This window comes from Panthera pardus, unplaced genomic scaffold (genome assembly GCF_024362965.1).
Source record: "Panthera pardus isolate Hobbes unplaced genomic scaffold, ASM2436296v1 HiC_scaffold_25, whole genome shotgun sequence".
NCBI classification, from domain to species: Eukaryota; Metazoa; Chordata; class Mammalia; order Carnivora; family Felidae; genus Panthera; species Panthera pardus.
The window spans coordinates 80,166,843-80,189,532 of NW_026526821.1; the positions used below are offsets into that span (position 1 = coordinate 80,166,843).

The following is a 22,690-nucleotide window of genomic DNA, read 5'->3' on the forward strand; positions in this document are numbered from 1 at the left end:
GTCCTTAAGGTCAACCTTCTCTCCCCTGCTATTGTATGTGGGCCTATTTCTACTGTCTCTATTGTATGTAATTATTAGATATATAATTATCTATCTGGTTCTGTCCTGGTTCTGAAATCCTATTTTATAATTATGCTTTCTTTTAAATTTTTTTTGCACTATAAGAGTTATGTTTTCCTTGTTTTATTTATAATTGATTCTTCTGGTAATTTGGGAAATTTGTTTATTAATTTATTGTTAGAACATCCCCATATATTGTAGTCAGGGTTCCATATGTCTCCTACTTCAGGCTGATAAAGGTTTACTTTTGTTTCTCATTATCCTTGTTACCTTCAGGTGATTTTCAGATTGCATGGGGAAACCACCATCTTTACTTCATTATTTTTAAACCAGCAATTCCAATATTTTTCTTAAACATTTTTGCTGTGAAACAGAAATGTATATAAAATATATACAAAAAAGTGCATAAAACATATATGCAGCTTAAGAAAATTATTTTAAGTGAACATCTATGTAAACACCAAAAGAATTAGATCTTTGAAATCACTCCAGAAATTTTAAGTACAAATCCTTGAATAATATAATGTTAGGTTTGACTGGTTTTTCATTTTATATAAATGGAATCACCTGGTATATATATATATATATATATGATTTTGTACCTGTTTTCTTTTGTCAGTAGTATATTTTAGGATTAAATGTTTTCTGTACTTCTCTCAATCTCTCTCCTCTCCCTCCCTTCTTTCTGTCTGTCTCTCTCTGCGTGTGTGTGTGTGTGTGTGTGTGTGTGTGTGTGTGTGTGGTGTTATTTCACTATCTGAACAGATCACAATTTTAAGATCTATTTTATTGTTGTCACCAACAACATATATAATTCTAATATTAGAATTATTTTCACATATGGGAAATTATAAACAGTGCTGCTGTGACAGTGCAAAAATGCTGTGAACATTTTTGAACATGTGTTCTATCTTGTATAACCATGAGTTTCTGTAGGTTATAAACCTAGGATTGCTGGGTCATAGCATATGCACATCTTCAGATTTATCATAATAGATGATGCCAGAGTTTTCCCGTGAGCTCTGTATAAGTTCCCTTTGCTCCACATTCTTGTCAACACTTGATATTTTTAATTTCATTAAAATATTAATTTCCTTTTAATTAAAAGAGTTTTTACCTTTAGCCTTCCTGGGAGGGAAGTATGTAGTAGTGTCTTTTGCAGTTCTCTTAATAATGTGATAGAGCAGATTTTCATTCTGATTATAAGCCCTTTGTGTATGGGTGTGTATAAAATAACTTGGCACTAGGTTACTTAGCTTTATAGAAGGCAAAGAAATGCAGTATGTAAGCATTATAGCATCAGGTATGCAGTGCCATAGTTCAACTCCCCGTGAATTGTTCAGTTGCAAGATGGGTAAGTGTGGACCACTCTGGTTTATAAGATACATACTCTTGTACACCTGTATGTTTAACCATTAGATCCCTCGAGGGACACATTTAAGTGCCAGAATCACTGTAAGCACAAGGAAGCTGTGGCCTTTATTTTTCAATAGGCATTTATAGTTTATTGACAGGCTTCCAAGTGTAGATGCAGTTCACCAAGCCGGGGTCATTTTTACAATAAGTAATGTTGCCTGGTAACAAACTTGACCTTTCACGTTGATGTTCATCCAATATATTTCTGTGGGAACATTGCTGGAAGGTAAACTCGAGGTCATTTCCTCATAAAGGTCTTAGGTCTTTTGGTTAACCCTTTCTCCCTGGAAATAATTGGTGTCTTTATAAATTGTGTCTTCTAATCCATGGATATGGTATATTTCTTTACCGCTTTAAGATTCCTGTATTTTCTCACAGTAAATCTTGATAGTTTTTTAGTTACACTCATGCACATTATTTGTAGATTTATTCCTTAGTAATTTTTTTATGCCACTGTGAATGGTCTTAAAATTTTTAATTTCTAACTGCTTTTGTTGGTGTATAGGAATGCAGTTAGTTTTGTACATTGTTTTTTGTACACAGCAACCTCCTTAAATTCTCATATTCATCCTAATAAATTATCTATAGGTTCTTTTGGATTTTCTATGTACTTAATTATATTATTTGCAAATAATGTCACTTTTACCATTTTGATTCTTTTCCAATATTTACAACATTATATCTCTTTCTGGCCTTAAAACTAGCTAAGACCTCCAAAACAATGGTAAATAAAAGTGGTGGTAGATCCCTACCCTCAAAGGAAAAATCTTAAATATTTCATCATTGAGATAGTTGCTGAAGATTCTACAAGTTAAGGAATCTTGTTACTATCAATTTGCTAGGACTATTTTATAGAATATAAATGGACATTACATTTTGTTAAATGTTTTTCTGTATCTATTTAGATGATTATATCTACACAGTTTCCCCTATCATCTGTTAATTTGGCAAGTTACCTCAATAGGTTTGCTAATGTTAAGTCAAATGTGCATTCCTTGGTTAATTGTCCAGTTTGTTCAATTATAAATTGCTAGGTTCAACATGCTAATATTTTTATTAACACTTTTGCCTCTATATTCATGACAGGTTTTCCTGTAATTTTTTCTTGTTCTATTGAGTTTTGGTATCAGGGTTTGCCAGGATCATGAAATGAGTTGGAGAATAAACTCATTTTTCCTATTCTCTGGAAGAATAAGTGTAATGTTGGACATATTTCTTCCTTGAATGTTTGGTGGAACTTATCAATAAAACCACCTGAAATTTTGTTTATAGGAAGGATTTCAGTTACAAATTCAGTTTCTTCAATAGCAACAAGAACTATCCAGGCTTTCTGTCTCTTCTAGCTATGCTTTTCTAGGAATTTGCTTTCTTCTTTTTTTTTTCTTGTTCAGTCATATCAGAGGTTTGATTTTGTCATTTCAAAGAAGCAACTTTTGGCTTTGTTGATCCTTTGTATTGTATGCGTGTTTCCAATTTCACTATTTTTTGTTCCCATTTTATTTTATTTTTTCTACTTTTGAGGGTTGAGGGGTGCATATTGCTATTTGGGAGTCTACCAAAAGTGCAGCTCTGCCCCTCAGTTCACTCTTGCAGAGCAACCATTACAAAAGCAGCTGTGAGAGCTTTGCTCACTCTCCAGTTACCTAGTCTGTCCAAGATCTTGATTTGAGGATAGTTGTTTGATGTATCTTAGAATGTTTTCTAACATTTTGTTCAGCTTTTTAAAAATTGTGTTCAGGGTCGCCTGGGTGGCTCAGTTGGTTAAGGGTCCAATTCTTGATTTCAACTCAGGTCATGATTTCACCATTCTTGAGTTTGAGGCCCACGTCAGGCTCTTGGTTGACAACTCAAGAGCCTACTTGAGATTCTCTGTCTCCCTCTCTCTCTGCCCTTCCCCCACTCACACTCTTGCTCTCTGTCTCAAAAATAAATAAATAAACTTAAAAAAAAAAAAAAAAAAACCAGTTGGGGCACCTGGGTGGCTCAGTCAGTTGGGCGTCCGACTTCGGCTCAGGTCATGATCTCACAGTTCGTGAGTTCGAGCCCCGCGTCAGGGTCTGTGCTGACAGTTTGGAGCCTGGAGCCTGCTTCGGATTCTGTGTCTCCCTCTCTCTCTGCTCCTCCCCAGCTCATGCTCACACTGTCAAAAATAAATAAACTAAAAAAAAACAAAAACCAGCAACCAAAAATTGTGTTCAGATGGTAGTCCTTTAATATAAGCACAAGTTCCTCCCAATATTAATTTAATTACAGCATAATCTTTCAGATTGTCTAGGAGTAAAATAATACCTCAATTTCTCTATGAGAATAAAATGAAGTTATTTAAATGAAACACTTTGAAGAAGAATTAACAGTGCAAATACAAGTGTTACTGTTCTCACCACTGCTTTTGTTTTGTGCTCCCCAAATTGTAAGGTTTATCCACAGTTTCCTCAATTGTTTTTGAAAATTTGTAATAATTGGGGGAAGACTCCCAGAATCAGCAATAGGGAGACAAAAATGTCCTACAATTTTAGCAATAGTAGTATATATTTCACTGCTGTGGACTGACAGTTCTACTTCTAGTTCTACTTCTAACCAATACTCTAAAATCCAAAGAGGGGCGGGCGCCTGGGTGGCTCAGTCGGTTGAGTGTCTGACTTCAGCTTAAGTCATGATCTCACGGTCTGTGGGTTCCAGCCCAGCATCAGGCTCTGTGCAGACAGCTCAGAGCCTAGAGCCTGCTTCGGATTCTGTGTCTCCTTCTCTCTCTGCCTCTCCCTCACTCGTTCTCTCTCTCTCTCTCTCCCTCTCTCTCCCTCTCTCTCTCTCTCTCTCAAAAATAAACAAACATATTTTTTTTTAATTTTTTTTAATGTTTTTTTAATTTTTGAGATGGAGACAGAGCGCAAGTGGGGGAGGGGCAGAGAGCGAGGGAGACACAGAATCTGAAACAGGCTCTGAGCTGTCGGCACCAAGCCGGATGCGTGGCTCGAACCCACAAACCGCGAGATCATGACCTGAGCCAAAGTCGGATGCTTAACCAAGTGAGCCACCCAGGCGCCCAAACATAAAAAAAAATTTTTTTTTAAATATGTAAATAAAATCCAAAGAATGGACAAAGGGTTTTATCAACTAAGTACTCCTAAAGCTTAAAATTTTTGGATCAATTGCCTTTTTAGAATCAATTAACTTAATATACACTGGGCAGTCAGTCACTAAGCTCTGAAAAAGGTAAGAAGTAAACTAAAGCAACTACTAGTCTCAAGAAACTTACAGTTTCTGCTGAGGTCCTAAAGCTGCATTATCTTGAAATGTGAAATGCATGTTGGATAAGAGCACAGGCTCTGGAGTGGGAACACCTTGGTATAGATCCTAACTCCTTTACTTTTTAGCTGCGTGACTTAAGTTTCCTCAACTGAAATTGGGAATAATAGCACTTAACTCAAAGGAGTTGTGAAGATTAAGTGAGCTAATCCATGTAAAGGTTTTAACATTGCCTGTGGGACATAGTAAATGCTCAGAATATACTGTATGGATTAATGAAGAATTAAGTCTTTTTGTAGAGGGAAGAAATAACATATTGTAAGAAAAATTCTATATGAGAGTCAAAGGAATATTGAAAATTCCTACTGACTGGAGTTGGAGAGATTTCATGTGCAATAATCTTTTTTTAAAAAAAAAAAAACATATTTTTAAAGTTTACTTATTTATTTTGAGAGAGAGGGAAAGCACAAGCCAGGGAGGGGCAGAGAAAGAGGGAGAGAGAGAATCCCAAGCAGACTCCGCACTGTCAGCACAGAACATGATGTGGGGCTTGAACTCACGAACTGGGAGATCATGACCTGAGCCAAAATTAAGAGTCAGACACTTAACTGACTGAGCCACCTTGGTGCCCCTCTTGTGCAATTATCTTGAAGTTAAAGTGGAATTGTAGCAGTTGTACTTGGGACAGAAGATACTCCAAAGTGAGGTGACAATCTGTATGATCAAAGACAGGAAGTAGGGGAGCTGGGACTAGGGAGGAGAGCATAGTGATTCTAGAGAATAGTTAATCATCCTGGAGAGTAGATACATTGAAAGAGATTTGGGATTTACTTCTCAAAAGTATTTTGATGTCATTTTGTGTGTTTAACAGTCATTAGATACTTTGACCTGTGCTTTAAGAAGTTTGTTGCTATGGCAATGAATCAGATAAAGGGGAATTTTGAAAAACAGAAGACCTATTAGCAAGATTTCGCAATAGCTAGACAAAAGAAGATAGGTTATAGCAATAGGATCAAAATTTCCCATGAATTAACTTATATTAATAAGGGATGATTGGAGAAGGAAGAGGTCAAAGCTGATTCTGAGATTAAAAGTCTAGATAATTGGGACAATAGCAGTATCATTTGTAAACATAATGAAAACGAAGCAGGTTGTAAGGAAAGATTATAATTATGGTTTTGAACATATTGAGTTTGAATTTTATATGGCAGGAAGGACGGCCAGCTGGAAATGTCAACTTGAGATAGTTTGAACTATAAATGTATATTTGGGAATCATCTGCATGGAAGTGATAGTTGAAATCCTGGGAGTGAATCAGCTCAAAGTGTGGAAAGAGAAAAAACTATTTAGAGCAATACCTAGAGGAATATATATGTGCTTGTATCAGTGGAAGAAGAGGAAAGAGCAAAGAGAAAGCAACTATAGTGAGAGGGGTAGAGCAGAAAAAATGGAATTGAAATTTCTTACAGCTATTAAAATTTAGGAAATTTTGTAACAAGTTATTTGACTAGGTTTTCTGAAAGCAATCCTCTTGCCATTGATAGCAAGAGTAACTAGGTGGCCTTATTATCTTTAATATGTAAAATGCTATGTTAACAGAAACAATGCATTAAAATTATCTATACTAGAACACAGAACTGTTAAGTGAAACAACGGTTTCAAGTCCTATTTCCTCTCCACGGTAATGTCTTCAAATTGGCTCTATAATCATGATGATTGGCATCTATTTGTAGTTCTTAGTTAAGCTGAGATTGGTACCATTGCATCCATATAGTAGCTTGATTTAGAGAGAAATGGAAGGATCACCTAATGAAGCAGATCAGTTCTTCAAAATCAGTCAGATTCTGATTAATCTGACCATAAAGTTATAAGAATGGCTTTTAGAAATTTCCTCTCTTGTACATAACAAATATAACTGTAATATCTGTGGTTTACTTTCCCAGTATGTTAAATAAAGATGTCTTCTCATACATCTGGTCACTGCATAAATAAAGAACTTTTAAAAAGAGTTGTTCCAGCATCTGATAGTTTGGTTCTACCATTAATGACCAGATTTTGATGTTTTCCTTTCTTTGGAAAGCAGTAAATTAAAGTCACTCAGAGCTGCTTTTTTCACCAAACTCATAAAAGTAGATACATTGCCAAGAATTCCAAGTGCTCCGTTTTGTACATAAAGTATCAAGATTATCTTCCAGCTAAAGCTTTGTTTGAAAAAATATTTTTCACTAATCTTGAAGAATTCATGGCCTTTTAAGTTTCCAAAAGACCCTCAAAAATAGGAATTCAAGTGCTGATAATGTATTGGTAGTAGTAATAATAGTTGTAATTAACATTTATGGAGTTGTTTCTATGTGCCATACATTTTGCCAAGTGTTTTGCCTGCATCTGTTTATTTAGCAGCATTTATTGAGTGCCTGCTGACTCTTAGGATAAGTTAATGAAACAAACATAGACCCCTGTCTTCACAGACCTTATATTTAGTGAGAATGGACAAAGTAATAAGCAGTAAGCATGACCAATAAGCATATTTTGGTAATAACCAAAATAAAGTATATGGACCATAGGATGGTAAGTACTATCGAAAAAACAGAGCAAGGTAAGGTAGTCAGGAGTGTGGGGTTGAGGTTGAATGATGGAGATGGGTTGCATTATTAAATAGGGTTGTCATAACAGGCATAATGAAAATGGTTGCATTGGAGTTAATCATGCAGATATCTGACAGGAGAACATCCAGGCAAATGGAACAATCTGTACAAAGATGCAAAGGTGGACCATGTCTTGGATATCCAAGGAACAGAAAAGAGGTTGATACGGTTCAGAATAATCAAGGGAGAGAGTGGTAATGAGCAATAATGGATGGGAGGAGGGAGAGGCAGTCCTCTTACTATAATGACACTATGTACACTAGGTACCATTACAATCCCCATTTTGTAGATGAGGAAACAGAGACAGAGAAATAAATTAACCTGCCACATCAGGAGCCAGCTATAGCAAGAAACAAGAAATGACATTCATTCATATCCTGAAAGCTTTGAAATTATTTAACTGCTTATTTATTTGTAACCCTCTGCAAAATATTAGATGAAAGATCAGCCGTTCTAAAGTGGATGATTTATTGTACAGTGCTTCTACTTCAGTTTTATTTCTCTGCAACCAATATGACCAGTTATAGGGCTTGTAATTTCATCAAAGTTTCTTCAATTACATATGACTTCTTTTTCTTGGCAGTGCAGCAAGCATCTGTAAGATATGTTTAATTCAAGGGTTTTGTTGTGTTAGGGTAAATCCAAAGTTTAGCTTAGTTCTTCTAGCCTTTTCATATTGAGCCTTCTTAGAAACAAGGATATGTATAATCATAATGACATTGTGTGTTTTCCCTAATTCTTACAGAAAGCCACTCTGGATTGTAACATAATGATAATGACTTTTTTTTTTTTAATGTTTATTTATTTTTGAGACAGAGAGAGACAGAGCATGAACGGGGGAGGGTCAGAGAGAGGGAGACACAGACTCTGAAACAGGCTCCAGGCTCTGAGCTGTCAGCACAGAGCCCGACGCGGGGCTCGAACTCACAGACCGCGAGATCATGACCTGAGCCGAAGTCGGCCGCTTAACCGACTGAGCCACCCAGGCGCCCCAATGATAATGACTTTTGTACATTACCTGTCTACGTGCTAATGATGATTGGAATGAATCATTGTAATGACATTTGCAGATTATCTGGCCCATGTACCTATTACTCAAGCTGTAATTGAATCAATGTCTTAGTAGTATAATTTGATACAGAAAAACATTTTAATAAAGACAATCCTTTAAATAATAGGAAATCTAAGAAAAAAATGTGTTTGTACCCAGTTCATTGGTCCCCCTACCTCATCCATGGACCATTCTCCACTCTATTTCAGGTTAAGTGACTAGAACTATTTGAAAATCACAGTGCAAAGTAACCATCAGATAAAAAGATATTTAATATTCATTTTTATACATGTCAAATTGAAGTTATTAAAAGAACTATTATTTATTCTAAAGTAAATACTTTATTACATTAGGAATTCCATTTTTACCTACTTCTTCATAATAAGTAGAATTGAACCTAAATTTATTGAATTTTTTGGCTTGTGAATTTTTCACATTTACTTTGTATAGGTGATTACTTAATGAACAGCCCTTTGTAAGGTTGCTTTATATAAGAATTTGTTAATAAGGCAGTTAATAAAAATATAATAAAAATAAGAAATTACATCCTTGGTGTTTCTTAGTCTTTTCACAGGAGCAGTGAATGTATAATCTCAATTTGGAGTTGATGATTTTAATTTTTTGGCACTAACATGCTTTTGTCAAGTGGGGGCATCATTGGTCTTTCTTAAGTAAGCTTTGTAGCGAGAATGGTTTGCATGTTAAACTTAAGTGATATTAGGGGTAAATAATAATCCTCCTTTCACCTTATTTTAGAGGGCCCTATTTTATGTTTATCATCAGCACTCTTAACTGATAGCAAAATTTAAAGTCCAGAAGCCTATTGTAGTTTTCTTTATGGTTTTCAATTGTACCAGCCTTACAATTACTATCACAAAATGTGGTTGTTATTCAGTAAAAGAAAGTGACATGGTTTTAAGAATAATAAAAGTTTAGGATAAAAATCTTATGTAGTTTTTTTTTGTCATCATTGTTTTAAATATATAAACAAGGGAAAAACCAAGTATATGCTTAAGATTTAGCCACACACACACACACACACACACACACACACACACACACCCCTAACTAACCTACAAAAGTAACTATCAGTGATAATTAGAAGATATTTTGAGCAAATCCAAATTACACACTGTTGTGTGCTGTTGCTACCAATACCTGACTGTTGCTAATAACTCTAAATCTGTTTTGCCATCATAAAATTTATATAAGAAATATGTTTGAGTATGATTACCATTGTGCTATCAAAAATATGATTACTGTATTAAAAAAAAACTTAATAGGATCTTGGTCTTTCCACTGCTAACAATTTGTGCTACAGTTAGATTTCAAAATACATTATTTTTAATCTAGTCAAAAAGGAACTATATTTATCCATGATTGTATTTGAGGAAAATTTTTTAGGGTATAAGAGTTACACAGATATTCAGACTTAAGTATTTAAATACTTCAATATAATGTTTCCATCAGTGTAGCTCTTGGCTTGTTCTTATGTATGAGTTTAAAATCTTGCATATCTACATCCTTGTCAGGCAAATGCCATAGGCTAAAACTGAAGATAATAACTTAAGATTCATGTCTCCTTCTTGGAGGTTTAATTTGTCTTGAATTGACATTTTTGAAGGACCTAAACTGACATCAAAGGGTTTAAATGATCTACTTAGGTCAATTAATGTTAATTTTCATCTTTCATTAAATTATTTTAATGTTTTTCTCTTTTTCTTTTTTTCTAGCCAAGTCCTATACCAAGTCCTGTTTTGGGGCGAAAGCCAAATGCTAGTCAGTCATTGCTTGTATGGTGTAAAGAAGTTACAAAAAACTACCGGGGAGTGAAAATCACCAATTTTACTACATCATGGAGAAACGGTTTATCTTTTTGTGCAATATTACACCACTTTAGACCAGATTTAATGTAAGTAGAACATTTTCCATTCCCTATAAATTGTTTTGTAAATAATAGTTTCTTTAAAAACCTAAATAACTTCTCTCTTTTTTTAAGTTTATTTATTTTTTTGTGTGCCCATGTGCACAGAGAGGGAGAGGGAGAATCCCAAGCAGGCTCCGCAATGTCAGTGCAGAACCCAATGTGGGGCCCAGACTCACGAACCGTGAGATCATGACCTGAGCTGAAATCAAGAGTTGGATGCTTAACCGACTCAGCCACCCAGGCACCCCAAACATAAATAATTTCATTAACGCATGTCCTGAAACAGTTGACTTTGTTTTCCTTATTACTCACACCTTTTGCTTTTTGAGAAAAGAAATGGGTGCCAAAAAGAAAAGTTCTCCCTTCTTGATGCCTAAAACCTATCTTCTCTTAACAAAAAAAAAAGTTTTTTCTTCTTAATCTCATACAAATAACTGACTTTAAATTATTATGAGGGGCACCTGGGTGGCTCAGTCGGTTGAGTGTCCGACTTCGGCTCAGGTCATGATCTCATGGTTCATGGGTTTGAGCCCCACATCGGGCTCTGTGCTGACAGCTCAGAGCCTGAAGCCTGCTTCAGATTCTGTCTCCGGCTCTCTCTGTCCCTCCCCACTTGTGCTTTGTCTCTCTGTCTCTAAAATAAATAAACATTAAAAAAAATTTTTTTAATTATTATGAAAATTGTGTTACTGTTAAAATGAGATGAGACATATTAGCCCATAGCTCTTTGTACATTGACAACGAGGGATTACCTCATGGTAAATTTGGTTGTCAAGACGGGTCTCTGGTGCCCTGCCTTAACTTCTCTTTTAGATGGAAAGCTTCAGGCAATGAAACATGTAATCACTGTATTCATTCATTCATTCATTTACTTACTTACTTACTTACTTACTTACTTACTTACTTTTCCACACTATTAGTTTTGTTGATTGAACTGCTGTGAAATTGCTAGTTACTCTTTGGTATTATTGAATGTCAAATTTTTAGATTCAAGTTTTTTTTTAAGCAGCTGTTTTTATCAAATACTGTATGTACTTACGGTGCCTTTTTCTCCCCCAGTGACTACAAGTCTCTGAATCCTCAAGATATTAAAGAGAACAACAAAAAGGTAAGAATTGCCAAGGAAAAAAATACATAGTTTCCAGTTTGGCTCTTCTGCAGCTTTTATTGATTTAGGGAAAGTGAGGTTGTGTTGTAAGGTCATAACTGCAGCTCACAGAAAGAAGATAGTCTGCTCCTTGCAGTGCAAATTAGGATGCATAGTTTACTCTAGGTTGTCTTACCCTAGGTTGTCATGGCCTTTAAAGATCACAAGTGCCAGACTGGCATCAGATTTCAATATATGTATGGACTTCATTCACTGTTAAATATTTGTTAAAGCATACTGTTTTTATTCGAGATTTAGCTTTTAAAAAGTGCACCCAAAGCTCTTGTACCATAAATGATTATGAGTTTAGAAAAATATGTTGGGAGGGAATGAGGGCAGGTATGCAAGAAAGCAAGCATATGTTCCTAGAAGCAAAAAGATACGAACATTGGGTTTTGGTTTTTATTTTTGTTTTTTTTTCACTTTCTGGTAAACTGTATAGTTTTTCCACATAATTAATTAGCATACTGAGGGCAGAGCTTCCTAATTACTGTGCAGGGGGATATTGATTCTTTTGGCCGTCAGGGTAGCTATGTGGGGCTGAGTTGCCCAGAGGCTGCTGGGCTAGCTGACTGTGGTTGCAGGCTAACTTAACTATTTACCCCAGTGCACAGTACAGTATTATAACATGTATGTGCACTGTGACATGAAAAAGGAGGGAAGCACTAACTCAACACACAGTAGGTACTCTGTTTTTTATACTGAATTGAATTCTTCAGCTGAAAAGTTAATGAAATACATTGTCTTAGAATAGGAGTTCTTAATGTGGGAGCTATGGACAGAATTCAGGGGGTTCTTGAACATGACTAGGGGGAAAATGTATTTTATTTTCTTAATTCTTTAAGTGAAATTTAGCATTTCCTTTAATTATGAATTTTGGCAACACACCACTTTAGCGTTAGCCATGCCTAAGACTTTATCACCTTAAGAATCTCAGATATTTTGGTATCACCTTGCAGTTGGAGTTGTAATACCTTCACATATCTTTTAAGCTCATCACTTCTTCACAATTACAGTTGTTAATACATTCACCAAAAGTATACGTATTGCTGTTTCTCAAATTCAGTCTTACTAATATTTTTATGGTTTTATTTTTCATATAACTGGTTTCTTCTGTAATCCTATGTATTTTATAAACATACAGCATTATTCTGAAAAGGGCGTATTGCCAAAAGGATTCATAGGACAAAGTGATTAATAACCTCTGGTCTAAAGTTTTCAGTCTACTTTAAATTAAACAATTAAAACCACCAATGAGTGCTAAAAAGTCCATAAATGGAATCTTGATAGAAATTCAGTTAACAGATGAGAATTTAATTCAACAATTTTTTACTTTTATTGCCCTCTAAACCCAAAAATTTGTATTTTCATTAAAAAAACCTTTACAAATGCCTGATGATGGCCCTAGAGAAATACATTTTAAAACTGTTAGGTTTTTTAATTGAAATATGCCACCAAAAAAGGTAATCTTAAAATATCAGTGTATTTTTCCTTATAGAAATCACATCTGTGGTAGGTATGCTACAGAGTAAGTCATTCTTGTGAATTATTTCTTGTATAATTTAGGAGAGCTTGTATGATAGTTCTATGCCTACATTTTTTTGCATTGGAATAAAATACTAAGCTAATTTAAATGCAGATAAAAGCATAAAATAGAGCATTATAATTTTTGTAAAGTGAAGCTTTTAAATTACTGTTTGAAATTTTGAAAAGGAAACATTGTTGATTTTACCTGGCTATCTATTTTTAAGAGTATGGAGATTTGCCTTAAGGTTTAGGTCACACTTCTTTACATTATTTTTTCAGGAACTTAATAATGATGAGCATACCTTGGGTTTACATATTACTACATAGAGAAGAATATCCTATTACGTTTTTTCTCAATTAGATCTTCTAGGGTAGATAATCATGGCTTTTTGAAAGGATTTTAATTTAGATGGTCCTATTCATTGCACAATTGAATAAATAATTGTCATACAATCTTTGCTTTTCATCACTTTGCAACTTCCTACCTGGTATCTACATTGAGTATCAGCTACTACCTGCAGATTTATTTCCGGCTTCACACAATTCTTCCCGATAACCTCATCTGCCCTTGATTGGACTTAAAGCAGCCTAAGAAACAATGCGTGGGTCTTAAGTTCCACGCAGATTCATAATATAACTGGCAATGACTCCTCCTTACCAATTAAATAACATCTAGGAATGAATACGACCATTTTCTTTGAAAGACCTCTTTTTTTCCGTCCTCACATAAACAGCTGAAAAGACAGGTGATTGACCACAGCAAAAGAGGTTAACCTAGGGGAAGATTCCTTTATAAAGTCTTGACCTCGCTTACAAGAAACTCAGTTTGTTTTTAAATGGTTTTTTTAGTGCAGTTAGTGTGCATAAAGTGAATTGCTACATAAAGCAAAACACCAGCAGGAGATTCCCCACAAGGAAGCTAATCATTTTCCCAGGTCTGTAAAAAGTACTGAATAAAAAAGGTATTTACCTGTGACATATGATCTTAACCAGTATGTCAGTGTTTTAGATAATTGGGAAATGTTTAGAATACTGCCTGTGGTGCTTTTCGTGATGGTCTGCAATTGATGTCTGTCAATCAAGTTGTCAAGACACATGAGGAGGAAAATGACTTTAATTTTCCTAAAACATGTAAAATAACAAACAGGCCTAAACATGCACACCAACTGAGCCATTCTCTTGAGTAAATATTTTGAGGTACCTATATTATGAAACATAGTGCTGTGAAAATTGAAGAGGTTTTAATATTGCAATTTATTTTTCATTTTCTTTCTTACTTATTCCACAACATTTATTAAACTCCAGGAAGACTTTGAGATGAGGATTAAATTCAAAGGTAGAAATGCTCTTTAACATGTAAGTGCAAAAGACTAATTCCTTCTAAATTGTTACATAATTTCCTAACCTTTATTTTAAGAAAAACTTTGAGTTACGATCCTACATCTAGGTTGTTACAAAGACTAGACATTTTATATTCCAAAGTGAGAGTGCAACTAGAGGGTCCTTACTTTTTCCAAGAGTATATCTGAACCTTTAGGCATATTTTTAATACTTCCTAGCAACACAGTGCTGTTTTCAAGGGTTAGTTCAGGATAGTAATAATTAATTGTAAATTGAGAAACAGCTTTGATTCTTCAAAACTAGAAAAACCTGATGTGCCACAGTCATTTTAAAGGCTAACAAAAATAATACAATGCAACCTCACATTCTCAACTAGGTTGTACTACTCAAAACATTTCATTCTTTCCAAAATGGATGAAGTGAAAATGCAATCACTCTTCTCATTATGAAAATTAGTCCTAATTGGGCATTTTAAAATGTTACTATGTTCTTAGGCTTAAATAGTACTTACTTGTATTTTATACCAGGTAATCTAGGATTTCCTTCTTGGGGATATCTAGCTCTACTTTTTCTTCACGAATCACTGCATTTACATGATCATGGTAACGAGAGATTGATGGGAATGATAAAGCTCCAGATTCATTATTATTTCTTTATACCTTAGTTCCTTATAAAAAATTATTCTAAGGGTTTTTTTTTTTGTTTTAATTCTCATTTTTACTCATTTATTGGGGAACATTTCAATTGGTATTAATTTAAGAAACTTCTTTTTTCTTGCATCTATCCCACCTTTACAAATTTTGGGCATGAAATTTTGTTATTTCATGTAGCACTAATGTTACTAATGTAATATACCCTCCAACAACAACAACAACAACAAAATTCTTTAAAAATTTGCTTTTTCTTATGGTAACTAAGCTTTATTTTTACAACTTTATTATTAAAGCACAATTGACATATAACATTACATTAGTTACAGGTGCATAACATAATGATTCAATATATTGTAAAATGATCACAACAGTATATCTAGTTAATATCTGTTCTTTTGCTGTTTTTAAAATGAATGGATTGTTTGAACTATTCAATATATCTTTGTTTTTCCTTTCTTTAAAGGCATATGATGGATTTGCCAGCATAGGAATTTCCCGGTTGTTGGAACCTTCTGATATGGTTTTATTAGCAATTCCTGACAAACTGACTGTTATGACTTATCTTTATCAAATCAGGGCACATTTCAGTGGCCAAGAACTGAATGTTGTCCAGATAGAGGAGAACAGCAGTAAAAGCACATATAAAGTTGGAAACTATGAAACAGATACAAATAGTTCTGTTGATCAAGAAAAATTCTATGCAGAACTTAGTGATCTGAAACGGGAGCCTGAAATACAGCAGCCTACCAGTGGAGCAGTAGACTTCTTGTCGCAAGATGACTCTGTATTTGTAAATGATAGTGGGGTTGGAGAGTCCGAAAGTGAACATCAGACTCCTGACGATCATCTTAGTCCAAGCACATCCTCCCCTTACTGTCGCAGGACTAAAAGTGACACAGAACCCCAAAAGTCCCAGCAGAGCTCTGGAAGGACTTCAGGATCCGATGACCCTGGAATATGTTACAATACAGATTCAATCCACGCACAAGTTTTGTTAGGCAAGAAGAGACTCCTAAAAGCAGAGACTTTAGAATTAAGTGACTTATACGTTAGTGATAAGAAGAAGGATGTGTCTCCACCCTTTATTTGTGAGGAGACAGAGGAACAAAAGCTTCAGACTCTAGACATCAGTAATAACTTGGAGAAGGAAAAATTAGAGAATTCCAGACCCTTAGAATGCAGATCGGATCCTGAATCACCTATCAAAAAACCAAGTTTATCTCCCACTTCCAAACTTGGATACTCATGCAACAGAGATGCAGACCTTACAAAGAAAAAACGTACTTCCCTAAGGCAGACAGAGTCTGATCCAGATGCTGATAGAACCACTTTCAATCATGCAGATCATTCCACAAAAACAGTCCAGGTAAGTGAGTTAGAATGGTGATTACCTATATTTAGTAAATAATTATTCTATTTTTTTGTATTTACAGACCACTTTAAAATACTACAACTGAGTAAAGGTAGAGGTAATTTCCCATTATATAAAAACCTAAAATATACCTGAACTTCATTTATAGTTTATGATATAATATTTTAAGCCTACAAATAAATCCAAATTTGAAGATTGAAGGATAAAGAATATTACCTTTCCAAATCAAAATATTATTTATCTATAAAAACAGAACATTTCACTATAAGAATAAGTCAAAGATATTTCACTATTCCATTTTTTAGGAATATCATTCTGAAAATATGTAATGCTAAGTTAAATATTTCCCATTTAAAGTATTTTCTTCAGATATTTTAGTTGCATTGTAATTGATATCTTCAGTCCCACTGTTACTTGTGGTTAAAAATTCCAGTAACATCCGAATTTCTCCCCATGAGGGGAATATGATGCAGATTTGACCTTACAATATTTACTGTATTTAATTGAATCTCTGGTACCATCAATTATAAGATATACCATTATTTTATGTACCAAAAAGAAAGGAAAACATTGCCAGAAAACCATGATAAATGGTTTTCTTATCACATAGAATTTTTATTTTATACCTATTGAATGAATTCTTTTAAACTTATTCAAGCATGGATTTTTTTCATCATATAACCCTCTTATGTGTACATAAAAAAAAATTTAAGCAAAATAAATTGGTTAAGATATAACTGACTTAGAATTAGAATTCAGAATCCGACTCTTGTGAATCACTTTTTGATTTGGAGTTTTTGGTGTTCCTGTTTTGCCACACAGTATTATCCTCTGTGCCATCAAAAGCATAATGTTATAGTGGTGCTTCTCTAAGTACGATCTGGGGACTCTGGAATTCTTCTACCCTCTTTCAGAGAGCCCCCAAAGTTGAAACTCTTTTCCTAATAATAATAGAACATTTACCTTTTTCACTTTCGCTTTCTCACAAGTGTACAGTGACATTTTCCGGAGGCTACGTGATTTGCAGTATCTCAAAAGATTGAATACAAAAGTAGATATGAGAATCCAGCTGCCTGGATATTAAAGAGATTTCTAAAAACTATAAAATAATGCCATTCTCGCTTTTTTTTGTTTTTTTTTTTTAGTATTGTTTTTTGTTACAATATGTTAACATCTAATGGGTTCATTAAAGTTATTTCTAAATTAATATATAAATATTTTTAACATTTCTCAGTTTTAATTTAAATGCTACATATAAATAAATATAACACATAAATGAAAGCTTTTTGACATCCTCAATAATTTTTGAGCACATGAAGGTATTCTAAAACCAAAGTTTGAAACTTTTTTTTTTCCTTTATTTTATTTATTTATTTATTTAATTTATTTATATATATTTTATTTATTTATTTTTTTAATATATGAAATTTACTGTCAAATTGGTTTCCATACAACACCCAGTGCTCATCCCAAAAGGTGCCCTCCTCAATATCCATCACCCACCCTACCCTCCCTCCCACCCCCCATCAACCCTCAGTTTGTTCTCAGTTTTTAACAGTCTCTTATGCTTTGGCTCTCTCCCACTCTAACCTCTTTTTTTTTTTTTTTTCCTTCCCCTCCCCCATGGGTTTCTGTTACGTTTCTCAGGATCCATATAAGAGTGAAACCATATGGTATCTGTCTTTCTCTGTATGGCTTATTTCACTTAGCATCACACTCTCCAGTTCCATCCACGTTGCTTCAAAAGGCCATATTTCATTTTTTCTCATTGCCACATAGTATTCCATTGTGTATATAAACCACAATTTCTTTATGCATTCATCAGTTGATGGACATTTAGGCTCTTTCCATAATTTGGCTATTGTTGAGAGGGCTGCTATAAACATTGGGGTACAAGTGCCCCTATGCATCAGTACTCCTGTATCCCTTAGATAAATTCCTAGCAGTGCTATTGCTGGGACATAGGGTAGGTCTATTTTTAATTTTCTGAGGAACCTCCACACTGCTTTCCAGAGTGGCTGCACCAATTTGCATTCCCACCAACAGTGCAAGAGGGTTCCCGTTTCTCCACATCCTCTCCAGCATCTATAGTCTCCTGATTTGTTCATTTTGGCCACTCTGACTGGCATGAGGTGATATCTGAGTGTGGTTTTGATTTGTATTTCCCTGATGAGGAGCGACGTTGAGCATCTTTTCATGTGCCTGTTGGCCATCCGGATGTCTTCTTTAGAGAAGTGTCTATTCATGTTTTCTGGCCATTTCTTCACTGGGTTATTTGTTTTTCGGGTGTGGAGTTTGGTGAGCTCTTTATAGATTTTGGATACTAGCCCTTTGTCCGATATGTCATTTGCAAACATCTTTTCCCATTCCGTTGGTTGCCTTTTAGTTTTGTTGGTTGTTTCCTTTGCTGTGCAGAAGCTTTTTATCTTCATAAGGTCCCAGTAATTCACTTTTGCTTTTAATTCCCTTGCCTTTGGGGATGTGTCAAGTAAGAGATTGCTACGGCTGAGGTCAGAGAGGTCTTTTCCTGCTTTCTCCTCTAAGGTTTTGATGGTTTCCTGTCTCACATTCAGGTCCTTTATCCATTTTGAGTTTATTTTTGTGAATGGTGTGAGAAAGTGGTCTAGTTTCAACCTTCTGCATGTTGCTGTCCAGTTCTCCCAGCACCATTTGTTAAAGAGACTGTCTTTTTTCCATTGGATGTTCTTTCCTGCTTTGTCAAAGATGAGTTGGCCATACGTTTGTGGGTCTAGTTCTGGGGTTTCTATTCTATTCCATTGGTCTATGTGTCTGTTTTTATGCCAATACCATGCTGTCTTGATGATTACAGCTTTGTAGTAGAGGCTAAAGTCTGGGATTGTGATGCCTCCTGCTTTGGTCTTCTTCAAAATTACTTTGGCTATTCGGGGCCTTTTGTGGTTCCATATGAATTTTAGGATTGCTTGTTCTAGTTTCGAGAAGAATGCTGGTGCAATTTTGATTGGGGTTGCATTGAATGTGTAGATAGCTTTGGGTAGTATTGACATTTTGACAATATTTATTCTTCCAATCCATGAGCAGGGAATGTCTTTCCATTTCTTTATATCTTCTTCAATTACCTTCATAAGCTTTCTATAGTTTTCAGCATACAGATCTTTTACATCTTTGGTTAGATTTATTCCTAGGTATTTTATGCTTCTTGGTGCAATTGTGAATGGGATCAGTTTCTTTATTTGTCTTTCTGTTGCTTCATTGTTAGTGTATAAGAATGCAACTGATTTCTGTACATTGATTTTGTATCCTGCAACTTTGTTGAATTCATGTATCAGTTCTAGCAGACTTTTGGTGGAGTCTATCGGATTTTCCATGTATAATATCATGTCATCTGCAAAAAGTGAAAGCTTGACTTCATCTTTGCCAATTTTGATGCCTTTGATTTCCTTTTGTTGTCTGATTGCTGAAGCTAGAACTTCCAGCACTATGTTAAACAACAGCGGTGAGAGTGGGCATCCCTGTCGTGTTCCTGATCTCAGGGAAAAAGCTCTCAGTTTTTCCCCATTGAGGATGATGTTAGCTGTGAGCTTTTCATAAATGGCTTTTATGATGTTTAAGTATGTTCCTTCTATCCCGACTTTCTCGAGGGTTTTTATTAAGAAAGGGTGCTGGATTTTGTCAAAGGCCTTTTCTGCACCGATTGACAGGATCATATGGTTCTTCTCTTTTTTTTTTTTTGTTAATATGATGTATCACGTTGATTGATTTGCGAATGTTGAACCAGCCCTGCATCCCAGGAATGAATCCCACTTGATCATGGTGAATAATTCTTTTTATATGCTGTTGAATTCGATTTGCTAGTATCTTATTGAGAATTTTTGCATCCATATTCATCAGGGATATTGGCCTGTAGTTCTCTTTTTTTACTGGGTCTCTGTCTGGTTTAGGAATCAAAGTAATACTGGCTTCATAGAATGAGTCTGGAAGTTTTCCTTCCCTTTCTATTTCTTGGAATAGCTTGAGAAGGATAGGTATTATCTCTGGTTTAAACGTCTGGTAGAACTCCCCTGGGAAGCCATCTGGTCCTGGACTCTTATTTGTTGGGAGATTTTTGATAACCGATTCAATTTCTTCGCTGGTTATGGGTCTGTTCAAGCTTTCTATTTCCTCCTGATTGAGTTTTGGAAGAGTATGGGTGTTTAGGAATTTGTCCATTTCTTCCAGGTTGTCCAATTTGTTGGCATATAATTTTTCATAGTATTCCCTGATAATTGTTTGTATCTCTGAGGGATTGGTTGTAATAATTCCATTTTCATTCATGATTTTATCTATTTGGGTCATCTCCCTTTTCTTTTTGAGAAGCCTGGCTAGAGGTTTGTCAATTTTGTTTATTTTTTCAAAAAACCAACTCTTGGTTTCGTTAATCTGCTCTACAGTTTTTTTAGATTCTATGTTGTTTATTTCTGCTCTGATCTTTATTATTTCTCTTCTTCTGCTGGGTTTAGGCTGCCTTTGCTGTTCTGCTTCTATCTCCTTTAGGTGTGCTGTTAGATTTTGTATTTGGGATTTTTCTTGTTTCTTGAGATAGGCCTGGATTGCAATGTATTTTCCTCTCAGGACTGCCTTCGCTGCATCCCAACGCGTTTGGATTGTTGTATTTTCATTTTCGTTTGTTTCCATATATGTTTTAATTTCTTCTCTAATTGCCTGGTTGACCCACTCATTCGTTAGTAGGGTGTTCTTTAACCTCCATGCTTTTGGAGGTTTTCCAGACTTTTTCCTGTGGTTGATTTCAAGCTTCATAGCATTGTGGTCTGAAAGTATGCATGGTATAATTTCAATTCTTGTAAACTTATGAAGGGCTGTTTTGTGACCCAGTATATGATCTATCTTGGAGAATGTTCCATGTGCACTCGAGAAAAAAGTATATTCTGTTGCTTTGGGATGCAGAGTTCTAAATATATCTGTCAAGTCCATCTGATCCAGTGTGTCATTCAGGGCCCTTGTTTCTTTATTGACCGTGTGTCTAGATGATCTATCCATTTCTGTAAGTGGGGTGTTAAAGTCCCCTGCAATTACTACATTCTTATCAATAAGGTTGCTTATGTTTATGAGTAATTGTTTTATATATTTGGGGGCTCCGGTATTCGGCGCATAGACATTTATAATTGTTACCTCTTCCTGATGGATAGACCCTGTAATTATTATATAATGCCCTTCTTCATCTCGTGTTACAGCCTTTAATTTAAAGTCTAGTTTGTCTGATATAAGTATGGCTACTCCAGCTTTCTTTTGGCTTCCAGTAGCATGATAAATAGTTCTCCATCCCCTCACTCTCAATCTAAAGGTGTCCTCAGATCTAAAATGAGTCTCTTGTAGACAGCAAATAGATGGGTCTTGTTTTTTTATCCATTCTGATACCCTATGTCTTTTGGTTGGCGCATTTAATCCATCTACATTCAGTGTTATTATAGAAAGGTACGGGTTTAGAGTCATTGTGATGTCTGTATATTTTATGCTTGTAGTGATGTCTCTGGTACTTTGTCTCACAGGATCCCCCTTAGGATCTCTTGTAGGGCTGGTTTCGTGGTGACAAATTCCTTCAGTTTTTGTTTGTTTGGGAAGACCTTTATCTCTCCTTCTATTCTAAATGACAGACTTGCTGGATAAAGGATTCTCGGCTGCATATTTTTTCTGTTTAGCACACTGAAGATATCGTGCCAAGCCTTTCTGGCCTGCCAAGTTTCAAAAGAGAGATCAGTCACGAGTCTTATAGGTCTCCCTTTTTATGTGAGGGCACGTTTATCCCTGCTGCTTTCAGAATTTTCTCTTTATCCTTGTATTTTGCCAGTTTCACTATGATATGTCGTGCAGAAGATCGATTCAAGTTACGTCTGAAGGGAGTTCTCTGTGCCTCTTGGATTTCAATGCCTTTTTCCTTCCCCAGTTCAGGGAAGTTCTCAGCTATAATTTCTTCAAGTACCCCTTCAGCACCTTTCCCTCTCTCTTCCTCCTCTGGGATACCAATTATGCGTATATTATTTCTTTTTAGTGTATCACTTAGTTCTCTAATTTTTCCCTCATACTCCTGGATTTTTTTATCTCTCTTTCTCTCAGCTTCCTCTTTTTCCATAACTTTATCTTCTAGTTCACCTATTCTCTCCTCTGCCTCTTCAATCCAAGCCATCGTCGTTTCCATTTTGTTTTGCATTTCGTTTAAAGCGCTTTTCAGCTCCTCGTGACTGTTCCTTAGTCCCTTGATCTCTGTGGCAAGAGATTCTCTGCTGTCCTCTATACTGTTTTCAAGCCCAGCGATTAATTTTATGTCTATT

The 22,690-nt window shown here is 35.3% G+C and overlaps 1 protein-coding gene across 10 annotated transcripts in view; it reads left to right on the plus strand.

Moving 5' to 3' along the window:
- EHBP1 (EH domain binding protein 1) overlaps positions 1 to 22,690 on the plus strand; it is a 366,236-nt gene that overhangs the window by 247,948 nt on the left and 95,598 nt on the right. For all 10 annotated transcript variants that reach the window (XM_019433536.2, XM_019433609.2, XM_019433691.2 and 7 more), the window contains 3 exons: positions 10,152 to 10,330; positions 11,405 to 11,453; positions 15,477 to 16,379. In XM_019433536.2, coding sequence (XP_019289081.1) covers positions 10,152 to 10,330; positions 11,405 to 11,453; positions 15,477 to 16,379 — 1,131 coding nt within the window. The remainder of the gene's footprint in view (positions 1 to 10,151; positions 10,331 to 11,404; positions 11,454 to 15,476; positions 16,380 to 22,690) is intronic.